The 27,783-nt window shown below is 41.1% G+C and overlaps 1 protein-coding gene and 1 long non-coding RNA gene across 2 annotated transcripts; one reads left to right on the forward strand and one right to left on the reverse strand.

Moving 5' to 3' along the window:
- Positions 1-21: 21 nt before the first annotated feature.
- On the reverse strand, positions 22-27,747 carry AFG3L2 (AFG3 like matrix AAA peptidase subunit 2). Its single transcript, XM_072152268.1, is given in 18 exon segments — positions 22-646; positions 648-860; positions 952-1,146; positions 2,179-2,379; positions 4,350-4,465; positions 7,169-7,279; positions 7,592-7,717; positions 8,865-8,972; positions 9,154-9,307; positions 10,942-11,079; positions 12,010-12,280; positions 13,218-13,342; positions 14,094-14,168; positions 21,790-21,942; positions 22,850-22,965; positions 23,310-23,357; positions 24,608-24,698; positions 27,498-27,747. Coding segments are annotated over 18 exon segments (2,382 nt in total). The 5' UTR covers positions 27,606-27,747; the 3' UTR covers positions 22-613.
- Positions 16,224-21,107, forward strand: LOC140132885 (uncharacterized). Its single transcript, XR_011855733.1, has 2 exons — positions 16,224-18,000; positions 18,672-21,107. It is a non-coding gene; the product is annotated as an uncharacterized lncRNA (long non-coding RNA).
- Positions 27,748-27,783: the final 36 nt, after the last annotated feature.

Raw genomic sequence — 27,783 nt, forward strand, 5'->3', positions numbered from 1 at the left:
AAAGTGAAGAGAATCTGCATATTCACCATACAGTATATTTATTTCTCAGAATATAAAATTGCATCAAGGCATCAAACTTTATATAGGTTTTAGCCTAATGCATTGAAACATCTATGTACAAGCAAACTCAAGCTTGCAGTTATTTTTGGGGGTAACCAAACAAGTGCTTCTTTTTCTTGGGGCAAGGTTAATAATCTATGGCATGGCACCATTTCTGACGGCCTCATTGTGCAAGGAAAAAAAAAATCAATACTAAAAATGCCCTTTGTTTGGTGAAGGTAATGTAGATTTCTCATATGTTATTTGCCTCAAGTCCTAATACCTTATATGAGTTTTAATAGAACAACAAAGTCCAGAAAAAAGATAATTCAATAAGATTTTTTTTTTTTTCAGCAAACAGATTTTCATCTGCACAAGTATATTAACCAATAAATACAGGTATAATGTTATGATTTCATTGTTAATCCTTGCCTTTCCATAAGCGGGGACAAAGTATATAGAAGTGCTCTTTCACATTACTTTTTTTGGAGTAGAATTTTTTTAAATTTTTAACCAATTCTTAAAAAGAAAACAAAATAATCTTCAAGTTGTTTTAAAATCCAGGTGGAGCCAATCAAAAGGGCATTTCTCCATCAATGTGGCGGGCTGGGTATCTGCTCATCACTCGATTCCTCCTTCTCCTTTTCGCGATCCCTGTTCCAGTCTTTCAAACCTTCAGGAAGTGTTGTATCCTCTTCAATGCTTCCAGTACCTTCTACAAATTCCTCATAAGTAGATTTTTCTGCAAATGGTCTTGGCCCCAATAGTTCAACCATATCACTCTTATCTAGCACTTCCTTTTCCAGAAGACGAAGAGCGACCTATAAAAAAAAAAATAAAAAAAATGGAAGCTCAGAAGCTTGGTTGGGAAAAAGAAGGGAAACCTGAAAAGTTTACAATGTAGTCACCTACCTTCTCTATATCAGATTTCCTCTCCTTTAGCAGTTTCACAGTCCTTTCATATGCAGAGTTGATAAGTATTCGAACTTCATCATCAATGAGTCTTGCAGTAGCCTCGCTGTAAGGCTTCTCCAACACCATTTCCCCTTGGCGGGGAAGGTCAAATGAAACTTGGCCAACTTTATCACTCATGCCAAACTGCACAATCTATAAAACACAATGATGCACTTAATAGGTAATAACCAGGTAATAACAGTACAGGCAGCCCCCGGATTACATACAAGATAGGGTCTGTAGGTTTGTTCTTAAGTTGAATTTGTACGCAAGTCAGAACGGTATATTTTATCATTGTAGCCCCAGCCAGAACTTTTTTGGTCTCTGTGACAATTGTATTTTAAAAATGTTGGGTTGTCATCAGAATCATTATTAACACTAAAGCTTCATTACAGAGACCTGTGATAACTGTTACAGCTGATTATTGTAGCCTAGGACTAAAGCACAATAAATTACCAATATCCAGTGGTCCGTTTGTAACTAGGGGTCATATGTAAGTCAAGTGTTCTTAAGTAGGGGACCGCCTGTACAAATACAGGAAATGACAACCAAAAAGGTTTTTGCTGAATTAAGAGGGGATGTTCCAAGACTGCAAGTTATCATAGATTGTTATAAGCTGATGAATGAGGGCAGCATAACCAGTAAAACACTATTCACGTGGATTTCTTTAATGCATAAATTCTGTATTTTGCCCTTACAATGACACAATGCATTTATAGCAAATATTTTTTCACCCATCTGAGCACCCAATGTTCATAAAATCGAATCCATCCGTTTTAGGGCTGTGTAGGCTGAAAGCAACAAACAGAGCTACCGTACAATTTCAGACACTCCAACACTATTGTAAGGAGCAGCAGGATGTATTCTCGACCTGACGCTCCATGAATGGGACCCTGTTCTCCAGGTGCTGGGGGTCCGGTTCTTGTGAATAGCGGAGGTTCCATCAATCAGGACCTCACCAATCAGTTTGCAAATAATGGTCACCATTCTAGTTTAGTTTTGCTCTACAAGCACACAATTGGGATAATAATGATCCGTCACCTCTCTTGACATGTCTGTCCCAACCCACAGTACTACTACAGTCCTGGAACCTAATTTGCAGAGTGCTGTTCCTAAGTGTTACCAGGGGTTATCTGTGTGGCCCAGATACAACACAGTTATTAGTGGATACATTCAGGTACACACCTGTGCATAGGCACTTTGTGTCACTTTCTTCAAATCGTCCTGGGCTCCAGTTGTAATTCTCCCAAAGAATATTTCCTCAGAGACACGACCGCCCAGAGTCATGCACATCCTATCCAGCAGCTGCTCCTTTGTATAAAGATACTGTTCTTTAGGTAAATACTGAGCGTATCCTAACCCCTTTCCTCGTGGGATTATAGAAACCTGGAAGAGAATTGTAAATAATATAAATACTTTGGCAAAACTCCTACACATATAACTAAAGCGTGTTGAAATTATTCTAACACATATCAGTAATCCGGAAAACTACAATCACAACAGCACAAGTGTGAACCTACGTGTGTTTAGATAAGATGTCATACTGTCAAGATGTAATTTATAGACTGTTAAGGAGGTGTTTAGAGATGTATACGAAACATGGCCATAATTATTCATTAACTTCAAAGCAAGCAAAAAAAAAAAAAAAAAAGTAATTGTATTACTATGGGATGAAGTCAGGACATCTCCACCAGTAATAATAAATTTTTTGTCAATTCTGTTTTTATTAATTTGAATTGCATAACCAGTATTCATACTAGTAATAATAAATTTATATCAAAGCTATACAGTTAGCTACGCACTCAAATAATGCTGCATGTATATTAGAAGCCACTGTTTACACTAAATTTAAAAAGGGAACCGGTCACCATATTTGCACATATACAGCCAGTAACAGTTTTCTATAGAGCTCTATTAACTTACTGAAACCCTTCTTTTAGCTAAAACTGTTTCACTTACATCCACAGAAATCACCTTTTATCTTCTATTACCTGGCATCAGAGGAGGAGTGTCCTGCTCCCTTGCCCCCCCCCCCCCCCCATCTACTCCTCCCCATGCCTTATGCCTGCTTACTGGACACAGTTCATGCCATGGGACCAGAGTGACATCATCTCAGGACATTTAGCATCTTAATAATAGAAAACTGTACCCCATACACGTATCTGACCATATGTAGTTACAGCAGCCTCAATGGACTTCTACTCCTCTCCATCCTCCATGGAGGCTGCTGTGATTTCATGTAATCACATACATGGTGTACAGTTTGCTATTGTTAGAAGGCTGAAGGACCTGCAATGATGTCACTCTGGTCACATGTCATGAATGTAACACAAGGCACTGTGTAAAAAAATTGACTCAATATTTCCCATCAGTACATAGAGATTTACATGTCTGTAGTTGAATATTAGCAGATGGTCCCTAAGTACAAGGAGACAGAACTGGGATTTGAAGAGACGCAGAGCTGTCAGTCACAATAATGGCGTATGGTTCACTGCCAGACAGAGAGAGAAGAGTCACAGATACCAACTTGACTCATAAAAGCTAAATTTGCATATCAGAAAAACGTCTGTAATTAAAATTACCTGCCAGTGGGACACTGTACCTTATGTGATATAGGGAGGACTTGTAACCCTTTATCAGGGGGGGCAAAATCTGATGACAGGTCCTCTTTAAAGAACGAAAGAAAACACAAATGGAAAATCTACTATCAAAATCCATCATGATAAACATGGGGCACTTACTCATAGATCCAGGCACTGTGACCGTCATAGCATATATATTTCTTATCCTTGGTCTTCCTTCTAAAATCAATTACTCTCAGGAGCCCTTCTAGCCCATTAGCATGTTACCAGACCCCCTCCATGCTGCAGATGCAGGCAGTTTCACCCTGCTGGTGTGTGCTGAAACTTCCTTTGTTGCAGTGATATTACATCAGGCAGAGGGAGGGGGCAAGTGCTGAGGGAGTAGGGGGAGGGATAAACAGTCCAACAGCCTGAGAATCTGCAGCACGGAGGGGCTCTGGAAAGACCATTTGGTGCCCTTCAGGATAATTTGCACAATTACATTGCCTGGTTCTATCAGGGTCACTGGTTTATCATGCTTGATTTTGATGGTAGATTTCCTTTTAAGATGGTGATTGGTTTGGTGTAAATATGTATTTGTGAGTTGGATAATTAAATGCTGCACTCCCTTGGGGCATAGGATCACTGGCATAGTGATCTACATATCTTCAAGGGCCTTTTTAGTCAATTACGGAGTTTATGACTTCTATTACTTTTACATGAGAACAGGGCTTTTACATGGACATGCTGAATACAGCATGCAAGTGGTTTTCATAAACCAAGCATGAACCTAACCTTTAACAGGGGATCAGCATGCTCCAAGAACCACCCTGCCACAGCATGCCCAGCCTCATGGTAAGCTACAGTCTTCTTTTCCTCTGGATGGAGAACCTGCGTTTTCTTCTCTAGGCCTGAAAAAAGAATAGGACATAAACCCAAGGGTATTGTACCAAAAGGGAACTTAAAATGATATTATGTTTATTGATTATAAAAATGACAATAATTAGTCAGTGATTAAAAAGGGGTTGTCCATTTAATGCTGCTCTGAGTTAAAATAACTAAAATAAATTTAGGAAATCCCTCTGCTTCTGGCTCCAATGGATCCCAAAAGGCAGCTCAATACATGGCAGATAAATGTGGTGACATGCCCAAGAATAAAATGCCAACTGGAAACATCAGAACATTTAGTTAATTTAACAACAAGTTGTGTTAACTATCTTACCAATGCGCGCCTTAATAGTACGGAGCGCGTCCAGTCCTGGTGACTCGTGTTAACCCTACCATAACAATGTGCTATCAGCACATGTGGGGTACTTCTACACTCAGGGAAAAATAGTTTTGCACCTTTTTCTGGGTTTTTTAATATATTATCCCTTGTGGCTTACAAAAATTAGGGGCAAAGTGACATTTATAGGAAAATTTTCACCTTTTTAATGTTTTGGGCCTAATTGGATCATTCACCTGTAGGGGCAAATACATATATTACGTTGTGCGTTCAAAAATTAGGGTCACTTTTCGGATCCTTATCTGTTTTATACCACTAGGGTTCTCCAAATGCATGTCAAACATTTCTGTCAAATTTGGCTTCTAAAAGGCAAACATCCCCCTTTCCTTTTACTGTGCGCCCATACAACACTTTATATACACATGTGGGGTACTTCTACACTCGAGAGAAATAGGTTTATACATTTTGGGGGGGGGGGGGATAATACATTTTTTTATCCCTTGTGGCTATAAAAAAATTAGGGGTAAAATGACCTTTATACGAAAATTTTCACCTTTTTCCTATTTAAGTCCTAATTAAATTAAACGCCTTTACGGACAAATACACATATTACACCTTGCTAAATTCTTTAAGGGGTGTGCTTTCCAAAATGGTGACACTTGTTGGGGTTCCCCTCTGTTTTGGTACCACTACGGCTCTCTAAATGCATCCTGACACATGTAAAGGATGTCTGTCAAATTTGGCTTCTAAAAGGCCAACGCCCCTCTTTCCCTTCTGAGCTTCACTGCGTACCCATACAACATTTTATTTGCATGTGTGGGGCATACTCGGGAGAAATGCTAGTACACATTTTTTTGGGGTTGTTTCATCTTTAATGCCTTATGGGATACAAAAATTAGCCGTAAAAATGGGGCTTTTTTGGGAAAATGTTCATCTTTTTCCTTTTAGGGACCTAATTGAAGCAAACACACATAGTACACCTTGCTAAATTTCCAAAGGGTGCACTTTCCAAAATAGTGACACTTGTTGGGGTTCCCCTCTGTTTTGGCACCATTATGGCTCTCCAAATGCATCCTGACACATGAAAACTTTTTCAGCCATATTTGCCCTCCAAAAACGAAACAACGCTCTTTCCATTCCAAGTGCCCCCCTGTGTCTGTACAGCAGGGTACAGTGACAAAATGGGTATTGGCATACTCAGGAGGAATTGCCCTAAACATTGTTGAATGCATTTTTTTAACCATTGTGAATGTGCAAATTTTAGTGTTCAATGAATCTATAGTAAGATAAAATTACATTTCTGTAATTTCACTTTCATTTATATTTCACCCTCATGAAACGCTCATAGGGTTAACAAAAGTCCCAAAGGTTGTTTTGAATATTTTGTGGGGTGCAGTTTCTGAAAGGGTGTCATTTGTGGGGGTTTTCTGTGATGTGGGCCTTATAAAGTCACTTCTAACTAAACTGACCCTCCAACAGTAGGTTTTGATGATTTTTGTGAAAATCTGAAAAATTTCACCTAAAGTTGTAAGCCTCCCAACATCCTAAAAAAAGGAAAAGATGTTTGAAAAATGATGCCAAGTTACAGCAGACATGGAAAATGTTAGTTATCAAGTTATTTTAGTGATATGACCAACTTTCCAAAAAGTAGAAAATTTTGAATTTGGAAAACATTATTTTTTTCAAAATTTTTGCCAAATTTCCATTTATTTCATAAATAAATACTAAACATATTGATTAAATTTCTCAACCAACATGAAGTACAATGTGTCACGAAAAAAAAAAAAAAAACAATCTCAAAATCAACTGGATATTTTAAAGCGTTCCAAAGTTATAACCACTTAAATAGACACATGTCAGATTTTAAAAAATGGGCCGTGTCAGGAAGGTGAAAAGTGGCTTCAGCGTTAAGGGGTTAGCCCATAAAAGAAAATTCTTCAATTTTATGATGTTTACACAATAAAGATAATATTTAACCCCTTCATTTTGCTCAATTTTATTGCTTTTTTTTAGCCCTTATCACTCACTGATGGTCAGTGTGGCCAGGGACGCTCTAAGCAGACACGTTATAATCTAGTGCTATGAGATGCTGTGTGCTGACAATGTGCTTAAATTATCAGGGTACAGAGTTTATATACACTTTCATTTAGCTTCTGAATATTCACTAGTACCCGACACTTGGAAAGAGAGAGGAGACAGATCAGAAACGAAAGATGATGAAATCCACGAGATGAATTACACATGACTTTCTCCCCTCTGCTATCACAGCCATTACATATGGCCAGCTCTATTATATACCTCCCTCTGCCCTGGATACAGAACTTATCTGCCTGTAGCTTTACACTCCTCACACTGCGATGTGTGTTTGTAGGATGTCACATTCTCTTACCTCCTATAACTCTTTCAATGGCCTGTTCAAAGTGCTTCTGGTTTATGGCATCAGATAGGTGTCTGGCAGCGATAAGAGCAGCTTCATTACATACATTCGCTATATCTGCGCCTGTAGATTACAGACAGACACACAAAAAGAGAAACCAGAGGGTAAAAAAAAATTACATTACATTTAAAATGTTATTAATGTAACATAAATAGATTGGAAAATATAATGATTATTTAAACCAAACAACAACAAGTGCAAACCAATTGTCAAAGTAACATGCTGGAAATACATTACAGATGTATAATATTTCCAAGGTTAAAATGCCATTTGTGGCACTCAATGGCAGCTTGCTCTTCTCCCCTGCCTGACACAGCAATGATCCATGGCCATTAATAATAATATTTTCTTTGGCCTTAAATCGTCTCTTCTCACCTGAAAATCCGGGTGTTAAAGCCGCCAGTTTTCTAGACAGAGCTTCTTTATCTAATGTAGTGTCCAATTTCAAGGGTCTAAGATGAACTTTAAATATAGACGCTCTCCCTTTTATGTCTGGAGGCCCTGCATTTAGAAAAAAAATTGACAGTAATTATAAGGGATTATGCAACAGTTCCTTGCAAAAGTATTTGGCCCCCTGAACTTTTCTACCTTTTGCCACATTTCAGAATTCAAACATATAAATATAAAATTGTAAATTTTGGGTGAAGAATCAACAAGTAGGACACAATTAGGACCAGTACTTTGTAGCAGCACCTTTTTGCTGTGATTACAGCTGCAAGTCACTTGGGGTATCCGAACTCTATCAGTATTGCACATCAAGAGACTGAATTGCCCATTCTTCCTTGGAAAACAGCTGGAGCTCAGCAAGGATGGATGTAGAGAGTTTGTGAACAGCAGTTTTCAGCTCTTTCTACAGATTCTTGATTGGATTCAGGTCCAAACTTTGACTTGGCTTTTCTAACACCTGGATACATGCATTTATGAACCCTTCCAATGTACATTTTGCTTTTGGGATCATTGTCTTGTTGGAAGATAAAACTCCATTCCAGTCTCAGCTCTTTTGCAGACTCCAACAGGTCCTGTATTTGGCTCCTCCACCTTCCCATCAATTTTAAACATCTTCCCTGTCACTGCTAAAGAAAAGCAGGCAGAAATCATGATGCTGCCACCACCACTCGATTTTGGAAATATGCATCAAATGCCTACCTTGTATGAAGAGGGCTCAGCCCATGAGCCCTCTCCATACACCCGCAGCTGATGTGTGACAGATACAGATAAGGGGTTAAGCATTAAACAGAACCCTGAAATGATCATAGAGCAGGTGTATTTATATGGAGACTTGATTACACACAGATGGATATTTCTCATCATCAGTCATTTAGAACAACATTGGACCATTCAGAGATCCTCACTGAAATTCTGGAGTGAGTTTGCTGCACTCAAAGTAAAGGAGCCGAATAATATTGCACCCCCCACTTGACAGTTTATTATTTTTTTTTAGAAAAGTTTAAAATATCCAAACATTTCCTTCCACTTCACAATTGTGTCCCAATAGTTTGATTCTTCTCCAAAAAAATAACAATTTTATAGCTTTATGTTTGAAGCCTGAAATGTGGCACAAGGTAGAAAAGTTAAAGGGAGCTGAATACTTTTGCAAGGCACTGTACATACAGGTTTTCCTTTGAATTGTGTCTCATATAGGTCTTACCTATATAGATCTGCCTATCAAATCGACCAGGTCTCATCAAAGCTGGATCTAAGATATCAGGTCGGTTTGTTCCCGCCAATACAACTACATTTGTTGTAGTATTAAAACCTGTAAATACAGAAAACTAAAAATTAAATATTCTAACATTCCAAATGCTACTACTTAGAGATAGGACAACATTTTGGTCTATCCAGACTGTGCTACATAACATAACTACAAGGACATGTTGAAATTAGACATTATATATTTTTACAAAAATGCATATAAATACATAGGAGGGATACAGTACCATCCATTTCTACTAATAGCTGATTTAGTGTGTTTTCCTGCTCATTTTGACCTCCAAAATTGCCACGTCCCCTCTTACGCCCCACAGCATCAATCTCATCAATGAAGAGAATACAAGGAGCGTGCTTTCTGGCCATGCTAAACAGATCTCTTACCTAGGATGCAAGCAGTAGAAAAGGTATAACTTTAACAATAAAACCTATGGATCGTGCACATATAAACAACACACTATGGAGACAAAGAATACTTAAAACAAGAAATACTCTCTCCGTTTAGACATCAGCCCAAACACTACACAGTGGCCTGAATTTAAAGCTAATGTCTATATACAGTGTGTAGTGGCCCTGCTGTGGTACTGCAGCTGCAAACTTTTTGAGCATAGGCATCTCTTTATACCTGATCACTGCATGGACAGGTATTCATATAGGGTTTCATGTCATTGTACATCACTGCCTTATGTAGTCTTTATATTAACAATGTTAAAAAAAAAAAAAAAAAAAAAATCGGGTCAAACCAAAAATAAACAGTGCATATAAAATGTAACTTTTAAGTTGTCAGATACTGATTAACAATACATAAAAAAAACGGTGAAGTCAATCCATAATGAACACGAGAGGTGCTCTGCTTGTCGGCAATGAAATCCAGCAAAGTGTCCCTTCCAGCCACCTTAGGTAAAGGGGATCTAACTGATCTATACCTGGTGCGCCCTATCCCGCACAGGGAAAAAGCTAGCGTACCCAAAAGACTCAACTTAGGATCAGCTCCAATCCCAACAAGAACCTTACCCTATATCAGTGATGGCGAACCTTTTATAGACTGAGTGCCCAAATAAAAACCAAAACTCACTTATTTATCGCAAAGTGCCAATATGGAAATGAAAGCAGTAAACGTATTGCTCCCTTCTCTGTCATAGCTTTCAATTATATCCGTATTCTGAGAACACCAATACAGTAGAAAGATGGAAGACAAATTCAGGTTCCCCTGAACAGGAAAAATTGTCAGGTCTTGAGCCGGAGCTACAATGACAACGCAGATCTGCCCACACCTTCCAACTCTTTCCGTAGTCTAAGGCAGTGCTGTTGCTTTAAAGGGGTTGTCCCAAGCAACTTGACTGATTTTTTTCCAAAAACAATGCCACAACTGACCATGGTTTGTATCGGTATTGGGTTTCAGCTCCATTCATCTCCATCCAGCAGAGTTGCAATACTGACAAACCATGGTCAGGTGTGGCACTGTCCTTCCAACCCCCTTAAGATAGCCAAGGATTTGCCAGGCTCAGTGCTGTCTGGGAATCCATGAAGATACCTTGCATCCTTTTTAGTGATGGCCTGGGTGCCCACAGAGAGAGCTCTGAGTGCCACATCTGGCACCCGTGCCATAGGTTCGCCACCACTGCTATATATGCATCCCTGATATAACCCTATCTATCTAGAATCCAGCAGATATGTAATTTGCCCCTCACTAAATGACTTATGATTCCAACATGCTATGTTTCGACAAAAAGGGTCAGGGGATAATGAGAAAAGACCCAATACATTTATCAAGATAACTTCCAGATGAATAGTCGTCTATCAGCAACCAATGATCCCCACTGAGCATCCAGAAGGTTGTTCTAAGTGGATGGTTAGGGATACTGCTGGATTTCAGTCTGTAGTCATTATTGACAGGCAGACCACATGAAGTATGGATTGACTTCACAGCTAAAAAAATTATTAAATCGGTATCTAACATTTCACTCGATCTGTTGTACAGTTTCGATTTTTTAACAAAATGTCGATTAAAAACTTACTCTGGCAGGTCCGACACCAACAAACATCTCGAGAAACTCTGATCCATTGACTGTGATAAAAGGAACACTGGCTTCTCCAGCTGTGGCTTTTGCCAACAAAGTTTTTCCTGTACCAGGAGGACCTGTAAGAATAGCACCCTACAATTAAAAAAAAAAAAAAAAAAGAAATAATAATGAATTATTATTATTGCACTATATATTCATCAAAATATCTGGTTCATGGGGAGAAAAAGTTTTAATGAAAAGTCAAATAAGCAAACAACCTACAAAACAAACAACATATAGGTATACATATATGTAGATTAACTGGCAAGCACAGGAAGCGCGTTTACAGCTTTTGCCTTGCAGCCCAAATTTTATCCCCTTTTATTCTATGGATCATTGAGATACCAAATTTAAGTTTTGATTCCCATCTTCTTTGTGACGCCATACTCCGAAAACCAATTTGGTCAAGAAGATAGCCATATAAGTTTCCTAAAGATATGGTTTGTTTTTTTCCGTTTTCGGAGCTACATTGAACTGCCATACTAAACACAAACCGTCCATCCATCCACAAAAAGCACATACCGTATGTACTCGATTATAAGCAGAGAAAAACTTCTACTTTCTACTTAAACAAAAAAAAAAACAAAAAAAAAATAAATAAAAGACAATACTCACCTTTTTCGATACTCCCCGCATGTCCTCTTCCAGCAGTGGCAGGTCCTTGCACGATGCCCACACAGACCTGCCACTGCCAGAAATAAGGAGAGGAAGCAAATATAGTACCTGGGGGGGGGGGGTGATGGGGCATCAGAAAAGTGAGTATTAACTTTATATTTATATTTGCTGGGCATACTGGGGGATGGCTATATACTACGGTGGGCTGGCTGGCAGGCAGGCAGGCTAAATACTGGGGGGCATAGTCTGGCACCAATGCATTTCCCACCATAGGCTTATACTTGATTCAATAGGTATTTTCAGTTTATTGTGGTAAAGTTAGGTACCTCAGCTTATACTTGAGTATATACGGTATATTTCTACCGATCTCACAAAGACAGTCCTACAATGCACATATAATAATTTTACCTTTGGAATCTTTGCTCCCAAGTCTTGGTATTGCTTTGGATTTTTTAAGAAGTTCACAAACTCCATTATCTCAAGTTTCGCCTCCTCACATCCAGCAACATCCTTGAACTTTACATCAATTTCATCCTTGAGTACTTTTGCAGTTGTCTCCCCGACACTAAACAGCCCTCCCATACCACGGCCTGTTCTTCCTCCAGAAGGACCCCTCCTCAGGGTGTATACAAGGAAGGCAAGAATAAGGAATGTGGGAAGGATGTTCAAAAAGAAGGAGCTAGAAACAAGAAGAATACATATCAATGATATTCTCTACAGTTGTTTTACAAAGATAAAAGATGTATTTCCTGTAAAGTCCAAAGAAAGAATTTCATAACATTAAGTAGGAAGAGACCGACATTTATAGAAAACAGTAGAAAGATCAATAACCTTTAGGAGGAGGAGCAGTCAGCACTGACTGTACACCATAACCACTGACTAGCAACTTAAAAGGAGGGGGGGGGAGGTAGGCTGCAAAGTTACCCTAAGGTGCGTTCACCTGTGGGCATACCGCCGTGCACTGGAGAGGAGGAGGAGGTGACCACTCCATAGTAAACAGCAGCGCACGGCCGCACACTCACGAAAAGATAGAGCAAGCTCTATCTTTTCCCGGTGTATGGCCCCGTACTGCCGACGGGCCGCCATTGCCGTCTATGGGGATATGAAGACGTGTATAGACGTCCGTCTGAATGTACCCTTAGTTACAGTGTAGCTTCTACATTGCTAAGGCCAATCTCTCTACCAGATTGAAGAAGGGCGTCTACTTCTCAGCTGTACGTTAATGTTAACCCTTCCTGACTTTAGTAGATATCAGCATTTTCAATCATCAAGTAGAAAGTGAAGGGGTTAATTATCCCTACTCAGGGCTGCTTTGACACAAGGATGCAAAGTGAAAAAGGTAGCGCAGCGGGAAAACACTAGTAGGCGGCATTGGCTGAGGCTACTGGAGAGAGACTTATACATGTTCTGTGTGCTCGATCGCTACTGGTTTAGGCTCGCAATAACTTATGCAAATAACTGAGAACCTAACAGAGATGTTAACTCAAACATCACACATGACTACGATGCAGGGTGTTTAACTTGATTCCAAACATATTTTATAAATATAAAAAGGTAGGATGAATTAAAAGACAATTAATGAATATTCCAAAACCAGCCAAGTGACTTAAACTTACCCATCACCCTCCACTGTATAGACCACAGGCACTCTATTCTCTGGTTCTATACCATACTCCTGCTGGGCAGTTTCCAAATTCCTCTCAAAAGTGTCCACACTGCCAATATTAAACCAGACATATTTCTACATGTAAAAACAGAAAAAAAATACAAAAAAAATATCACAAACTTGTAATAAACTTACATAGCTGCATACATCCCCAACGAGAAGGAGTATTGATAAATGAACCACCTATTATAAGCGCACAGATGATCCATTGAATAGTTCTCCTTACAGGGACTTTGTCAATTAAGGCCGCCTTGCAGGTGTGTGGAGACTTACAGCCATTTATGCTACACCAGGGCATTAAGGGAATAGGATAATACATTTTCTGGGATGGGATAAGAAAAACCTTGCCTCTTTTGCTACCTTGTAAGGCAGCCTCCTTAACACCAGGCATGACTTTCAAGAAGCCTAATGACCTAATGCAGGATTAAAGAAACTAGTATATCTATTCCAGAAGGAAGAGAATCCCAACTGTAAACAGCACTGTATCGCTGTATCTCAGTCTTAAGGAACTGTTTTACCAAATGTGTTCAGTCTAATGATGTTTGTCAATGCAACTTTATCTAAAATCCTAAATAAAGGAAATTTGAACATCATCTGATAAAATCCTGATGTTGGGAGCTCACGTCTTTCCAATATAACAATTTCCAGACAACCTCTAGCATAGCCTGCAGGGGGTTTTTTTTCTCATTGACTACAGTCAATGACAGTGAATTGTCAGCCTGAAGAACAGATATAATTTACTTTAATGTAAAAAACACTTAATATCAGTCTAGGTTTGTAGTAACAAAAAAAAAAATTAAAAAACACACAACATAAAAAGACTTACCCCTTCCATGCTTGACTTTCCAGGAATAAGCACAACTCTTACAAAACGTTTGTTTACAACCTGCAGACGGTCCACCTAAGAACACAGATTCACACTTAAATTAGTATAGTAGATTTAGATTCTTCACTATAGTGTTAAAGAGGTTTCCAGGTTCTTAAAAACTTATAACCAATACTAGCTCTTCGATAGGGTCAGGTGAATGCTGTAGCCAGTGTCGAACTGGAGTGTGATGGGCCCATCAGAGGCGATAATCTTGAGGACCTTCTATTGATGAAACCACCAAGTAGTGTGAGGGCCAAAGTAATGATTTTATGCTTCTAATGATTATATGTTTTATGATTGTATACATGTGCCCTTTGCCCCATATTTTGTACTTTGTCTGTTGAGAAATACAGAGCTTTTCCCTTACATCAGTTTTAACCAGACATGCAACTGTCAGCGAAACTCAAGTCTTGTGATGGAAAGCAGAAGATGGAAGAGCAGATGTTTGTTAAGAATAGCATCAGCATCCAGACTAGTGGTTAATTTACTGTAGACAACGGTGACTGGAAATTCCCCTGGCATAGCAACCAAGGCCTAGTTTTGAGGACCAATCAGCAGGGGTCGGGGGCCAGACATATATACTTAGCTATAACCAATTATAATGATTTTAATGTCTGTAACCACACCTTTTTCTATGGGTATAAGAGGCTATGTAATCAGGAAATAAACACAGTTCAGTTCTCTTTTCTGTACGGCAAGTTAAGAGCATGAACCTAGGATAAAACAGAACTTCAGTCTTCTGTCTTTTCTTATCAAAACGTGCACGCATGCTCAAATAATTTGGGGTGTCTGAGAGAAGAGTGTAAGGCGGTTTTGCGCTGCCCCGTCAAATGGTGCCGAAACCCGGGACGTTGCCAGCTGATACCGTTCACCCGAGGACCCGAGCCAGAGGACGGGGGACGAACGCTTGTCCACACCAATAGAGGACCGCGCGGCCTCACTGAGTCACGGTAAGTTAATGCATATTATATATGTGTTGGACTTCCCTGTGACCATTGGTGTGGAATAAGTTAGTAGCTTCTGATACTCTTCGGGTTTAAGGGCTGATTGTCTGAGTGGTGAGACTGACATAACGGTGATCACTGAGCTACGTTTAGAACTGATACATAGTGACACTTCCCTATGGTGTGTCACTGAATCACCACGCCTCATTCTCTCAGGCACTGAGTCAGACCTCTGGGTGGAAAGTGAAAGTAAAAGGCTTCATTGTGACATATAGAGTCTCTGCCCCCCTTCTGTAGAAGCTGGGGAGGAAGTTTGCGGACTGAGAATAGTACAGATTGACATCCTCTGTTCTGGGGACACTGGCTATTAAGTGTCCGGGGGTTGTTTTTATTATTTTATACGGGGGGAGGGAAAAAGGGGAATTAAGGTGGTCTGGGTTAGAGACCGTGAAGATAAGCATTGGCTCACTAGGAGACCGGCTGATTGGGGTACCGAGGGAAGCACGGTTTTTGAACTTTAAATAAGTTCTAACGGGTGTGTGTTCAGTGGTTTTTGGTAGGTTAGGGACTTTGTTATTTTGCTGACACACGACGGTGAGCTGGGGCCCCTGCGTTGAGTGAGTAGCTACACCAACGTGTACCTTGTGGAACATGATGTTAGGTGTGTTTAAGAAAGGGCATACCCTCCCCGAGGGGGCAGAGACTGCAGTCAGACTTGTTGAAAAAAGGGAAGGAAAAAAGTATGTTAATAATTGTGCGAGGTTGTACAAGTATGTTGATATGCCCTCAAAGGGAAGGCTGCAGCCTTCAGTGTGGAAGTAAATTCTAACCACAAGTAGAGGTGTGTTAGAAGATAAGGGCATACTGGAAGCTGCTCAGGCCCACTACAGAATGGCCAGAGCATTGCAAGTTGGATGGTGGTTCAGCAAAAGCGGAAGTGCTATATGGATATGTGAAGCTTTTAGATAGAGATGTGAAATGTGGAACTAAGATGGCGACAGTGCCATGTGCCCAGCCACAGCCCTATAATGGCGGCCAACCCGGTTTGGAAGGGTGGACCTGTACTGTAGAGTGTGTGGTTTACAAAACCTGGAATGGGCGGAGTCATGATAAGAATTAGAATTAAAAAGTCAGTGTGAAAAAAAAAAAAAAAAAAAAAAAAAAAAAAAACTTGATCAGATTTTTAAATAGACACTTAGAGCCTCTGATTTTGACAGACGGACACCAGGACAGAGTGACAGGAATTCTTCAGAGTGCCCGTTGAGAAGGAGACAGGTGATAAGGGACATTTCAGAGATTTTGATGTGTAGAGAATTTGAGAAAAAGAGATTTTATTTCTTGATGGCTAAATTTCTCCATAGCTGCTTGCAATTTGTGTTTGAGAACTGGTCTTGAAGCGATCTGTGCTGTGCTTGGGAGAAGAACAGACAGTGACTTTGCAAGTGCAAGTTTACAAGGAGGGGGGGGGGGCGATAGAGGGAACTGTGACTGAAAGACAGAGGGAAATAAAGACTAGTGTTTCACAGACCACACCAAAAGTATGACTGACAAAAGTTTCGATTCCGGAGGAGCCCAGTTCAAGGGGGCGTGCTTCCACTTGCTGGGAGGAGACATTACTGAAGTGACTAAAGTGAGTGGCTATATTCTAATATAGGTAACTAACGAGGACGTCAGTAAGAACATCCCCCCAGACAGCTTCTCTTATTGTCAAACCCTCCCCTGCTAGCCCAGTGATGATTTTAACCCATTCACAGTCAAGAAAAAGACCCAGAAAGAACAATATACATGTAGGATGGTCCATGGTCTCCAAGCTGCTAATGAGTGTCCCACACTGGCAGCAGTCCCCGAGAGTGACAAATTATTCACTGTTTTGGCAAATGTTCTACTTTTTGTGCCCCTGCATGAAAATTGCCAGTATCTATTTGCCTTTACCAGTTCAGTATTTTAGAACACCTGATGTAGACTCCCACAAGGGGGGTAAAACTCACCCAGCAAGTACCCCACGGCCCTACAGGGAGTAGACTGGCAGACTAGCCCCTTACTGGATGTTCTCCTTATCAGTATGCGGAGGACCTACTGTTTTTGTTTGCCAGGATGCATTTATTGACCTTATGTGTTTTTTGTTCCAGAAGGGTTGCAAAGTTTCCTGAGACAAGCTCCAGTACTGCCAGGAGAAGGTGGTCTTCCTAGGCCACTGCTTCTCAGCCACAGGCAGACACCTGACAGAGGAAAGAAAGCTGGTGGTCCAGAATATGCCCCTGCCCTGGGGGAGAGAAGGGTGATTAACCCAGATGTTGAGTTTTTTTCTCATAGATGGCTCCAGGTCTGCAGGAGAAGACAGATGGTTCTATGCTGGATATACAGTGGTCAGTGGCGCACATGAGGTAGTACAAGCAGAACCACTCCCTCCACACAGGTCAGCGCAGGAGGTGAAGTGATGGCACTCAGGGAAGCGCTACAGCTGGTGGAAGGTAAAAGGACAAACATCTATACTCAAGGTATAGTCCTGGGGTCTAAACACGACTATGAACCCATATGGAAGGCTAGAGATTTCCTCACCTCTGCAGGGACCCCCTTTAAGCATGGCACGCTGATTAAAGAGCTTATGGATGCTCTCTTACTTCCAAAAGAGGTGGGGATAGTATAAGTAAAGCACACACAATTTGGTAACTCCACAAGCCAAGGGCAAGTATGTGGCTGACGGGATGGCGAAGGCAGCTGCACAGATGGAGCCCAGAGACTGTCCTGAAGTCTCAGCGGTGAGTTCTGAGCTAAAAGTTTGATCCACAGGTGTTCCAGTCCCTGGTGGCCCGAGAGTCATCAGAAGTGAAGGAAGTGTGGAGGAAAGCTGGAGCCCAGATGACGATGGGACCTGGATGCTGGGAGAGAGGGTGTGCCTGCCCGGAGCCCTGCACCCGACAGTAAGTCAGGTAGCCCACAGACACACACACATATCCAAAATGGCCATGCTAGTGCTCATAAACCGCAAGTGGTTTGCCCCGGCATTACTACCCCTGTCACTAGACTAGTGAAAGCCTTTATAGTCTGTGCCCGCCACAACCCGGGTAAGGTGGAAAAGACCCCACAGAAGGTGACACCCAAGCTGCTGTATCCCTTCCAGAGACTGCAGATGGATTTTATCCAGCTACCAAAAAGTGGTACGTAGGAATACGTGCCTGTGTGCATTGATCTCTTTCCAGGGTGTCCAGAAGCTTCTGTCATGACCAAGGCTATTGCCAGAGCTGCAGCCAAGAAGTTGGTGAGTGAGATTTTTCTGCAGGTTTGGACTTCCAGAGACCATAGAGTCCAGTCGCAGAACCCACTTCACTGGACAGGTAAAAACCTGAAACATCGTCCCTCCTGGGTGTAGAACAGGCGAGTGCTTTCCTGCTGCCCACCATTCAGTTAAGACCACCTCCAACAGAAATATGGGATTGCCCCCTTTGAAGTACTTTTTGGCTGCGCACCTAGACTAGGCCCCTACTTTCCCACAGACTCTATAGCTGATGGCAGGAAACCAGGTGGAACATGCCACACAGCTGAGCCAGGCCTTGGAAAAGGTCTGCAAAAGTGTTTCTGATTCCTTTTTCAGATGCAGACAGAGACCTCAGGATGCATAACTTGAAGCCCGGAGACTACGTGGTGGTAAAGAGACACTAGAGAGAGAGTCTGGAGCCTCGCTACGATGGTCCTTTCCAAGTCCTGCTGACCAGTGACACGTCTGTGAAGCTAAAGGGAAGTCAAGCACACTTCCACGCTTACTATTGCAAACTTACTTATTCTTCTTGCTAGCTGGTCTCTTCTGACTGACTGTATGCTCAGGGACACCCCAACCATGACTATCACTGTAACTAGAGGGCTGACCAGGATACCCCCAGGGTAGGAGACTTTACCTACGGTTGGTGCAACAAGACAATGACCTTCTTTAACACTGACAGCACAGGTAACCCTGTATTAGCAGTGTCTGATGTGTACAGGATTTGTGGGGATAGGAGAGTCAGGTCAGGCCTAGAGGCTGGGAAGGTGAGTGTACTGTGATAAGGTTTGTGCTATCCTTCCTCATCATCCCCAGGGATAAGTTTGATCTGACACATAAGGAAAGGTAGAGAATCCCAAAGGATTCTGAAGGTCTAAGAGAAGCACCTAGATGACAACGTTTATATAGATACAGTGGGAGCACCAAGGGGGGTCCCAGATGAGTACAAGGCCCACAATCAGATATGGACAGGTCTAGAGTCCATTATTCCCCAGAGAGCTATGAGCAAAGATGTTGGTTGGGTAACTGTTTTTATTGTAATCAACAGAGATTTGTGAATTATATCCAAGATGCTTCCCAGAACCCCATGACTCTGGACATGATCTTTGCTGAGAAGGGAGGAGTCTGTAAGATGGTGGGAGTGGCTTGTTGCATGTACATCCCAGATGACATCGTCCCCCATTGGATCCATTACCCATGTTTGTGAAAAGATTGAAGGATTGTCCAGGGAACCAAAGAGAAACTCTGGGGTGGACACTTTGTCATTCACTTTGTGGGTGGGGGATTGGAAGGGTTTCCTTTAAGTGGGGGTGATATTGGGGATTGTGATTTTGCTCTCGTCACTTATTGCATGTTGTGCGGTCCCCCTCATCAAATCCACCATGTCCCTGATGGCCGTCCAGGTAAGAACCACGACAGGAGTGCCCGGAGCGGAGGATGATGCTGCCCGTTGGAGAACCAGCCTGTTTACAAACCTATGAACTATGAGAACTCAGTGATGTGATTTGAGTGTGCAGACCTGTAACCCCTGAGTGACTGGCCTCCAGGGGATCTGGTGAAGAGTTAACAAGTCCAGCAGGTACGGGCTTAGCCTACCTGTGGGTACCTGGAGTTTGAGGAGGTCACACAGGATGGAATTACAGGCCAGCAAAGCTCAAAAGGGGGAATTGTTGGTGATATATTCCTCTACGGCGGCCATCTTGAGCAAGAGAACTAAAACGGCATTACAGCTCCGTCCTGGAGTGTGTGTGTGTGGGGGGGGGGGTGTATGTTGCCCACTCAGCAGCTATAAAGTTAAATGTTTTAATTCAGCTATTTTTCTTATTTAAACTGTTGTTATGGCCAATAGTATTACAGTATTTTATTCACACTTTTTTGATGACCCTACAAACTAGAATGGCTTTGGTCACTAAAATTAAGTTTACCATCCACCAATAACCCCAAGTCCTTTCCAGCTCCAGTTTTACCAAGTAATTGACTCTTTAGAACATAGTTATACTTTTGTTTCCCTGGCCCATGTGCATAACTTTACATTTACCTACATTAAATCTCATCAACCATTTCTCTGCCCACCACAGAAGTTAGACTCACGGGTCTGTAGTTTCCAGGATCGCTTTTTGATTAGGTTAGTTAGGTTAGTGCTGGGAAGTTAACCTAAGTGCCGCAAGGGCCTGTTGGGATGACGACTCAGTGAAGCAATCCACTCCCCTCTCCCACCACATGGACAGCCTATAGGAAAAACAAATCGCAGCGAAGTGTAGGGAAAAGCTCAGTATTTAGGGGGGAATTGTGAGGGCCAAAGTAATGATTTTATGCTTCTAATGATTATATGTTTTATGATTGTATACATGTGCCCTTTGCCCCATATTTTGTACTTTGTCTGTTGAGAAATACAGAGCTTTTCCCTTACATCAGTTTTAACCAGACATGCAACTGTCAGCGAAACTCAAGTCTTGTGATGGAAAGCAGAAGATGGAAGAGCAGATGTTTGTTAAGAATAGCATCAGCATCCAGACTAGTGGTTAATTTACTGTAGACAACGGTGACTGGAAATTCCCCTGGCATAGCAACCAAGGCCTAGTTTTGAGGACCAATCAGCAGGGGTCGGGGGCCAGACATATATACTTAGCTATAACCAATTATAATGATTTTAATGTCTGTAACCACACCTTTTTCTATGGGTATAAGAGGCTATGTAATCAGGAAATAAACACAGTTCAGTTCTCTTTTCTGTACGGCAAGTTAAGAGCATGAACCTAGGATAAAACAGAACTTCAGTCTTCTGTCTTTTCTTATCAAAACGTGCACGCATGCTCAAATAATTTGGGGTGTCTGAGAGAAGAGTGTAAGGCGGTTTTGCGCTGCCCCGTCAGTAGCATATATAATGAATAACTTCTAATAATTCATAAAATGTATTTATAAATGACCCTAAACAACAAGTGTAAAATCATTGCTCCATTCACTTAGAAATCCTCTCATATGTCTCCTGTTACCATGCCCCAAAACAAAGTCATTACATAGTCCTAGAAGATCAGCAGTGATTGGTCAGTGTGTGTGTGGACACATCTTTGACAGAAGGGAATCACAGAACCAATTTCTCAAATTTATAAATACATTTGAAGACCCATTATTTTATGGGGTATGTGAATACTTTCTAGACACATTATACCACCACATCTTAGCAGGATAATATGATGCTACATATCATGCTGTGTGCCTCAAAATGAATAAAGATGCATATTCTCATTAAGCTCAATTCATAGAAAACATATTTGTTGCTTTAGGATTTCCATGATTGTCTCACGTCTATGCCTCATGCACAAGAATACGGCGCAATACAAGCAAGGATTGGAACCTGTCTGTGGCCGGCCCGGCTGAGAAGTAGCGATCATGCATGATACACCACAATGGCGGGCCGGTCCTGTACACACAAGTTGATGCTCTTCCCACTCACCATGCCTTGTGATAAGTAGTTGTTGACAAAATCTTTCCACGTGATTTCCACAGGAACCTTCCTGAAGAAGATATAGTAAGTTGCAGCAGCCCAAAATGCAGTAGATGCTAGGAAGTAGTATCGAAATTGGTTGTCATCCCAGGGGAATTCACCCTGTAGATCATAGAGAATAAAAGGTCACACAAATACTAGTTCGGTGGACAAAGACCTTTAGAAAGGAGGCTAAAAATTTTAAAACAAACTTTTTATTTATTTTTTTAAAAAAACTTTAAAAAAAAAAATCACCAAAGTCACCAAAGAGGCACAAAACTTTTATCTTCAGCACCCACTGCATCTGTATCATCGCCCATAACAGGGCTACAGATCCAACTACTGCTGGTTCTACGGGGCACATGTATTGTACAATGGCACTAATTGTGCCAGAGTATGGATGTTGCCCCTGGCATGTGCCGGACCTATTAGGAGGTTCCAGGCTTCTGAAGAATACTGGTGGCTGGCAGCACAGCGCAACAATGCGCTGCGCCACTGGGGCTCTCCTAAGCCATGTCTGACCTGGTATAGAATTGCGCTATAACCTGTGCCTGAACAGGGGCAGGCTATAGGCAGTGTGCAAGCACAGGGAAACAATGCATGGCCCAGCACACACCCCCTCCCAACCGGCATATTGGGCGTAGAAGACACAACTCCTGGCACTGTGCCGGGAATTGCGACTAAATCAAGGCTTGTACACCTGTTTTCAGGTGTACAAGCTGTGATAAATGTGGACCTCTGACTGTGTTTACATGACAGTAAGCAGCTGATCAGTGTAAGGCACTGGGTGTCAGCCTGCTTTAAGATGGATGCTTCAATGATATTCTCTTAAGCCTGTTGCTCACAAGAGTGTTTTATTCAACAAACTTTTTCTGTGTGAGTGCAGTATTTACCGGACAGAGCCTAGAATCATTCAACTCAACTCAGCCTGCCCTTTCAGTTCGGTTTTAGGTAAATCTGGCAAAGCCATGTGTGCCTAACAAAGTCTAACAAAGTTGAAAGAAAAAAAAAAGTGAATAAAATGTATTACCTTCTGCACTCTTGACCACCACTCATCTGACTTTCCACTCTTCTTACCACCTTTGTTGCCACCTCCCCCTGATGCTCCCCCTCCATTTGAAGAAGTCTTCTCATTTTGTTTAGAACCTTAAAAAAAAATAATAAAATAAAGAAGGAAAAAACAGGTTTATAGAGATTAAAACAGACAGCTATAACCTATACTGAACCTCAAACCAAAGACTATATATGTACAGAACATTTTTCACTCTAATGAACATTATTTCTGTTCTGAGATATTACCAGGTCTTTAGAAACTTGAATTCACTTTACATTAAGAGCTTTTCCACAAAACAAGCTCCAGGTAGAGTCATCTCTTAACTAAAGACAGACAAAGTTATCATCTCCTAGTATCTTGTAAGATACTTTTATGTTCTTTTCCGTTTTTGATATGATATTGAAAGAATAAACTATAGCAGAATAGGTGCATTTACCGTTCGAATCATTTGCTTTCTTGCCATTTGGGAAATATTTCTCAAAACCTGAAAAAAAACAAAATACGTGCATACAGTTCAATACACAGGAGAAAACAATTTGACAACTTTAGGCATCAGAATCAAAATAGGTCTCACCAACTCTTTAAAGTACAGTATACCCTCCATTCGTCCAAAAATTTTACATCAAAAGGGAAAATAAAAAATCCCAGTGTTTACAGTTATTTAACGCATACATATATTAAAGGGGTATTCCGGGAATATGAACGTCTGACACAAAAACCCATGATGATATAAATAAATGAATACAACAATACTCAATGTCATTAGTCACAAAATGGAGCTTAAATAGTTTGATTTTATGATTTACAAAATTTATGGCCTTTCTATAGTAGGTGGAGTTATTACTAAGATGGCCGCCACTGGAAACTACAAGTTCCATGATCCTTTAGTTCTCAGTAACTCCTCCTCCTTCTTATCCTCTGCTCTCAATGATGATCTAAAAGACTGTGCTGCTCTGTTACCATAGTAATAATGTATAACTGCCATCATGGTGTCTCACCAAGACACTGGTCGTACTGGATGCACTTCAACCAACTGACTACACCTAAATGTAGTGGTGATCACATGACCTGCCCAGGACAGGTGCAGGACATGTGATGTGGACATGTGACCAGCGGCAATCTTCTATCCTGTGTCTCTCCGCAACGGACCGCCCGGAGGAAATTAAGGGCCAGTAGCATTTTAATTCTCCATTACATTGTATGTCACCAGCATTTTCTGCTAAGGGGAACAAAATTTTAAATAACAACTAATTACATATTAGCTTATATTTTGAGTGCCCATTTGTATATGAATTATGCTTATTCCTGGAATACCCCTTTAAGGTAAAATGTAGCTTTGCCTGGAGTGTACAATCTTTGGAGAAACTGATGCTGTGACAATAGTCAGCCATCAGTATGTTCATCACTGACTGCACCAAGATTTATCTGGAAGTCAGCAAAATGACTATGCTCAAAATACATACCTAACATTTATTGTCTATGTGTTCATTTACGTATACATGTTTTGCTGGGTTAAGCAAAAACAGAATTTCTTTCTTTTTTTTTTTTTTAAAGTTGCATACATTTTCTCCATATGGGAGGAAGCAGGTGTTTTGTCATCTAATTTTTGCAAATAATCATTTATTTTGCAGATGTGAAAAAAAACAATGTATCAGAGGATGGAGGAAAAAAAAATGACACAACAATGACAACTTTTCCACTTGAAGGAGCTCAGCAAAGTGCTCCATTCCTTACCTTTAGGGGGCTGAGAGCAAAGTCGTCGATATGCAGCTATAACATTGGCTAGGAAGGTGTTCTTGCGTACATCACTGGCTTGAGACTGGATCTTAAAACGAAATGGACGAAACCAATGGTTACAGCTTAATAAGAATAGGCAAACAAATAACAAAAAAGGCATGTTATCAGCATGTCAATCACTTCTCCTATTACCAGAGGTATCATGAATGTTTTTGGCTATTAACTCGCATCAGCTATTCTCTACTCATCGTCATAGATTGTCAGAAGAAGACATTTCTAGAGCTGCTATTTTCTACCAAATTAACTTTGAGAACCAATTTCTGAATGACTTAAAGGGGAATCAGCATAATTCATTTGCAAATGAGTCAGTAAAATATAAGCTAATATGTCATTAGTTGTTATTTAAAATGTTGCTCCCCTTAGCAGAAAAATGCTGGTGACATAGACTGTAATAAAGAATTAAAATGCTGCTGGCCCTTTAACCAGTCCATTGATTTCCTCTGCACGGAGCAGCCACATGACAGAAGATGGCCGCCGGTCACATGTCCACATCACATGTCCTGCACCTGTCTGGGCAGGTCATGTGATCATCGCTAAGTTTGGCTGTAGTCGGTTGGTTGCACTGCATCCAGTATGACCGATGCTTTGGTGATGGCAGTTACACATCATTACTATGGTAACAGAGCATGACAGTCTGTTACATCATCACTGGGGCAGAAAATAAGAGGCAAAAGAAAGAGTTACTGAGAACTTAAAGGGGTATTCCAGGAATCAGCATAATTCATATACAAATGGGCACTCAAAATATAAGCTAATGTGTAATTAGTTGTTATTAAAAATTTTGCTCCCCTTAGCAGAAAATGCTGGTGACATAGACTGTAATGAAGAATTAAAATGCTACTGGCCCTTTAATCAGTCCGTAGATTTCCTCCGCGCGGTCCGTTGCAGAGCATACACAGGACAGAAGATGGCCGCTGGTCACATGTCCACATCACATGTCCTGCACCTGCCTGGGCAGGTCATGTGATCACCACTATGTTTGGCTGTAGTCAGTTGGTTGCAGCGCATCCAGTATGGCCAGTGTTGTGGTGATGGCAGTTACACATCATTACTATGGTAACAGAGCAAGAAAACCTGTTACATCATCACTGGGAGCAGAGCATAAGAGGGGGGAGGAGTTACTGAGAACTAAAGGATCATGGAACTTGTAGTTTACAATGGTGGCCATCTTAATGATAACTCCACCTACTTTGGAGAGGCCATAAATTTTGTAAATCAGAAAATCAAACTATTGAAGCTCCATTTTGTGACTAATGACATTGAGTATTGTTGTATTCATTTAGTTATAGCATCATGGGTTTTTGTGTCAGACGTTCATATTCCCGGAATACCCCTTTAAAGGATCAAGGGACTTGTAGTTTCCAGTGGCGGCCATCTTGGTTATAAATTCACCTACTTTAGAGAGGCTATAAAATTTTGTGAATCATAAAATCAAACTAACTAAGCTCCATTTTGTAACTAATGACATTGATACAAAAACCTATGATGCTATAAATAAAGGAATATAACAAAACTCAGACGTTCATATTACCGGAATACCCCTTTAAGTCACATGTCTGACTTTTGAGAGCATATAATAACTACAATAAATCCCTGATATACAATTCTGCGCCGGATTAGCCAATTTTGTTTCTGCATGCAGAGGATATCAGATATGTAAATTTAGTACTGCAGATGAGTTAAAAGATCCTGCATCTTCTTCCCCTTATAAGGTATACACCTGCTCTTTTATAACCAGTTACACAACGTGTTACGTAAGGCACACCAATAGCAATATATCACTGCCAAAATACATCAGCATAGGGACAATGGCTGCCACCCAGTTAAATAAGTGTAGATGTGACAGCTCATTGATAGAGGCATAATCTACTGTACTATAAACTATCAAATATCTCATCATATCGCTTATTTTAGAGGTTGCTTCACACAACAAATCCATTTTTGACTAAAGTCTGCCAGATGAGCCCCTTGTCCAATATGATTTTGTGTTAGGGCAGTTTTGTGACAAGACACCAGAATCTAAAGATTTTTATGAAATACGTGTTTATGGGGTTTTTTATGGTTCCTCCCTTCTCTAGATATGTAGGCTGTAGACAAACCATTTTCCTTATAAAAATGAATAAAGAAATATAGAAATTGAACCATTAATGTTATGTAAATGATTTATATTATATAGAATTGTTTCCCCTAAATCCCTTCCTCATCCAATCCCTTCCCTTGTCGAGCTTGATGGACATGTGTCTTTTGTCACCCGTATAAACTATGATACATCTCCAGTCATGTGATTAAACACTGCTGTGTGTGAAGCCAGGTTCCTCATCTGTCCTAGAAAACATTTCATACTATTATACGTAAAGGTGTTTCAAATTTGAAGGGGATGGAAACAATATTTCCCTGCTTTTCTCAGTCTGCCTGGCTCCGGCTGTAACATGTGGCCGCCCCAGGCAATAACTGGAGGAACTGCACGGAGGTCTCCAGCGATCACCTGTAATGGTAACCAGTGGTGTCTACGAGTCATTGCTATAGAGGATGATCAGATCCAACAGGGCAGATACATCTGTGGGATGTGGCAAGTGGTTATTGCAGGATGACCCCCTAAGTTTGGCCCACAGAAAAACACGCAGTGAGCAACAAATTAATACATTCAGTGTGAAAGTTTGAGTGCCCACTTAGAAAAATAATGACAAACATGCCAGTAAAGGTGAGGAAACTCAGGAGAGAACAATGACAGCTCTGAAGTGCACACACCTCTAGGGGGCGCCACAGCCATGTATTACATAAGCCTCAGTCATGTCCCCCTGCCTAGTGGTCTATAGATGGGACTCACCCTTCTCAGGCAGCAGGCCCCCGCGCGCCGGCTGTGGGGCAGTACTGGCAGCAGCGCCCCCGTCAGAGGTCGGCAGAGGCCGTGCACCAGCAGGCAGCGGTGAGCCATGAGGCACGAGCAGTGTGAGGACTACAAGCACCAGCACGTTATGTCAGGGCCATCACACCTCCCACTACCACTTCCACTTCCAATGCGACCTCCACAGGCTCCTACTGGAGCTCACCTCTGACGTCACCGCCACCCGCCAATCAGTGGCCGTTCTAGACGTCGCTGTTTGATGACGTTT

Source organism: Engystomops pustulosus, chromosome 5, assembly GCF_040894005.1.
Source record: "Engystomops pustulosus chromosome 5, aEngPut4.maternal, whole genome shotgun sequence".
NCBI lineage: Eukaryota > Metazoa > Chordata > Amphibia > Anura > Leptodactylidae > Engystomops > Engystomops pustulosus.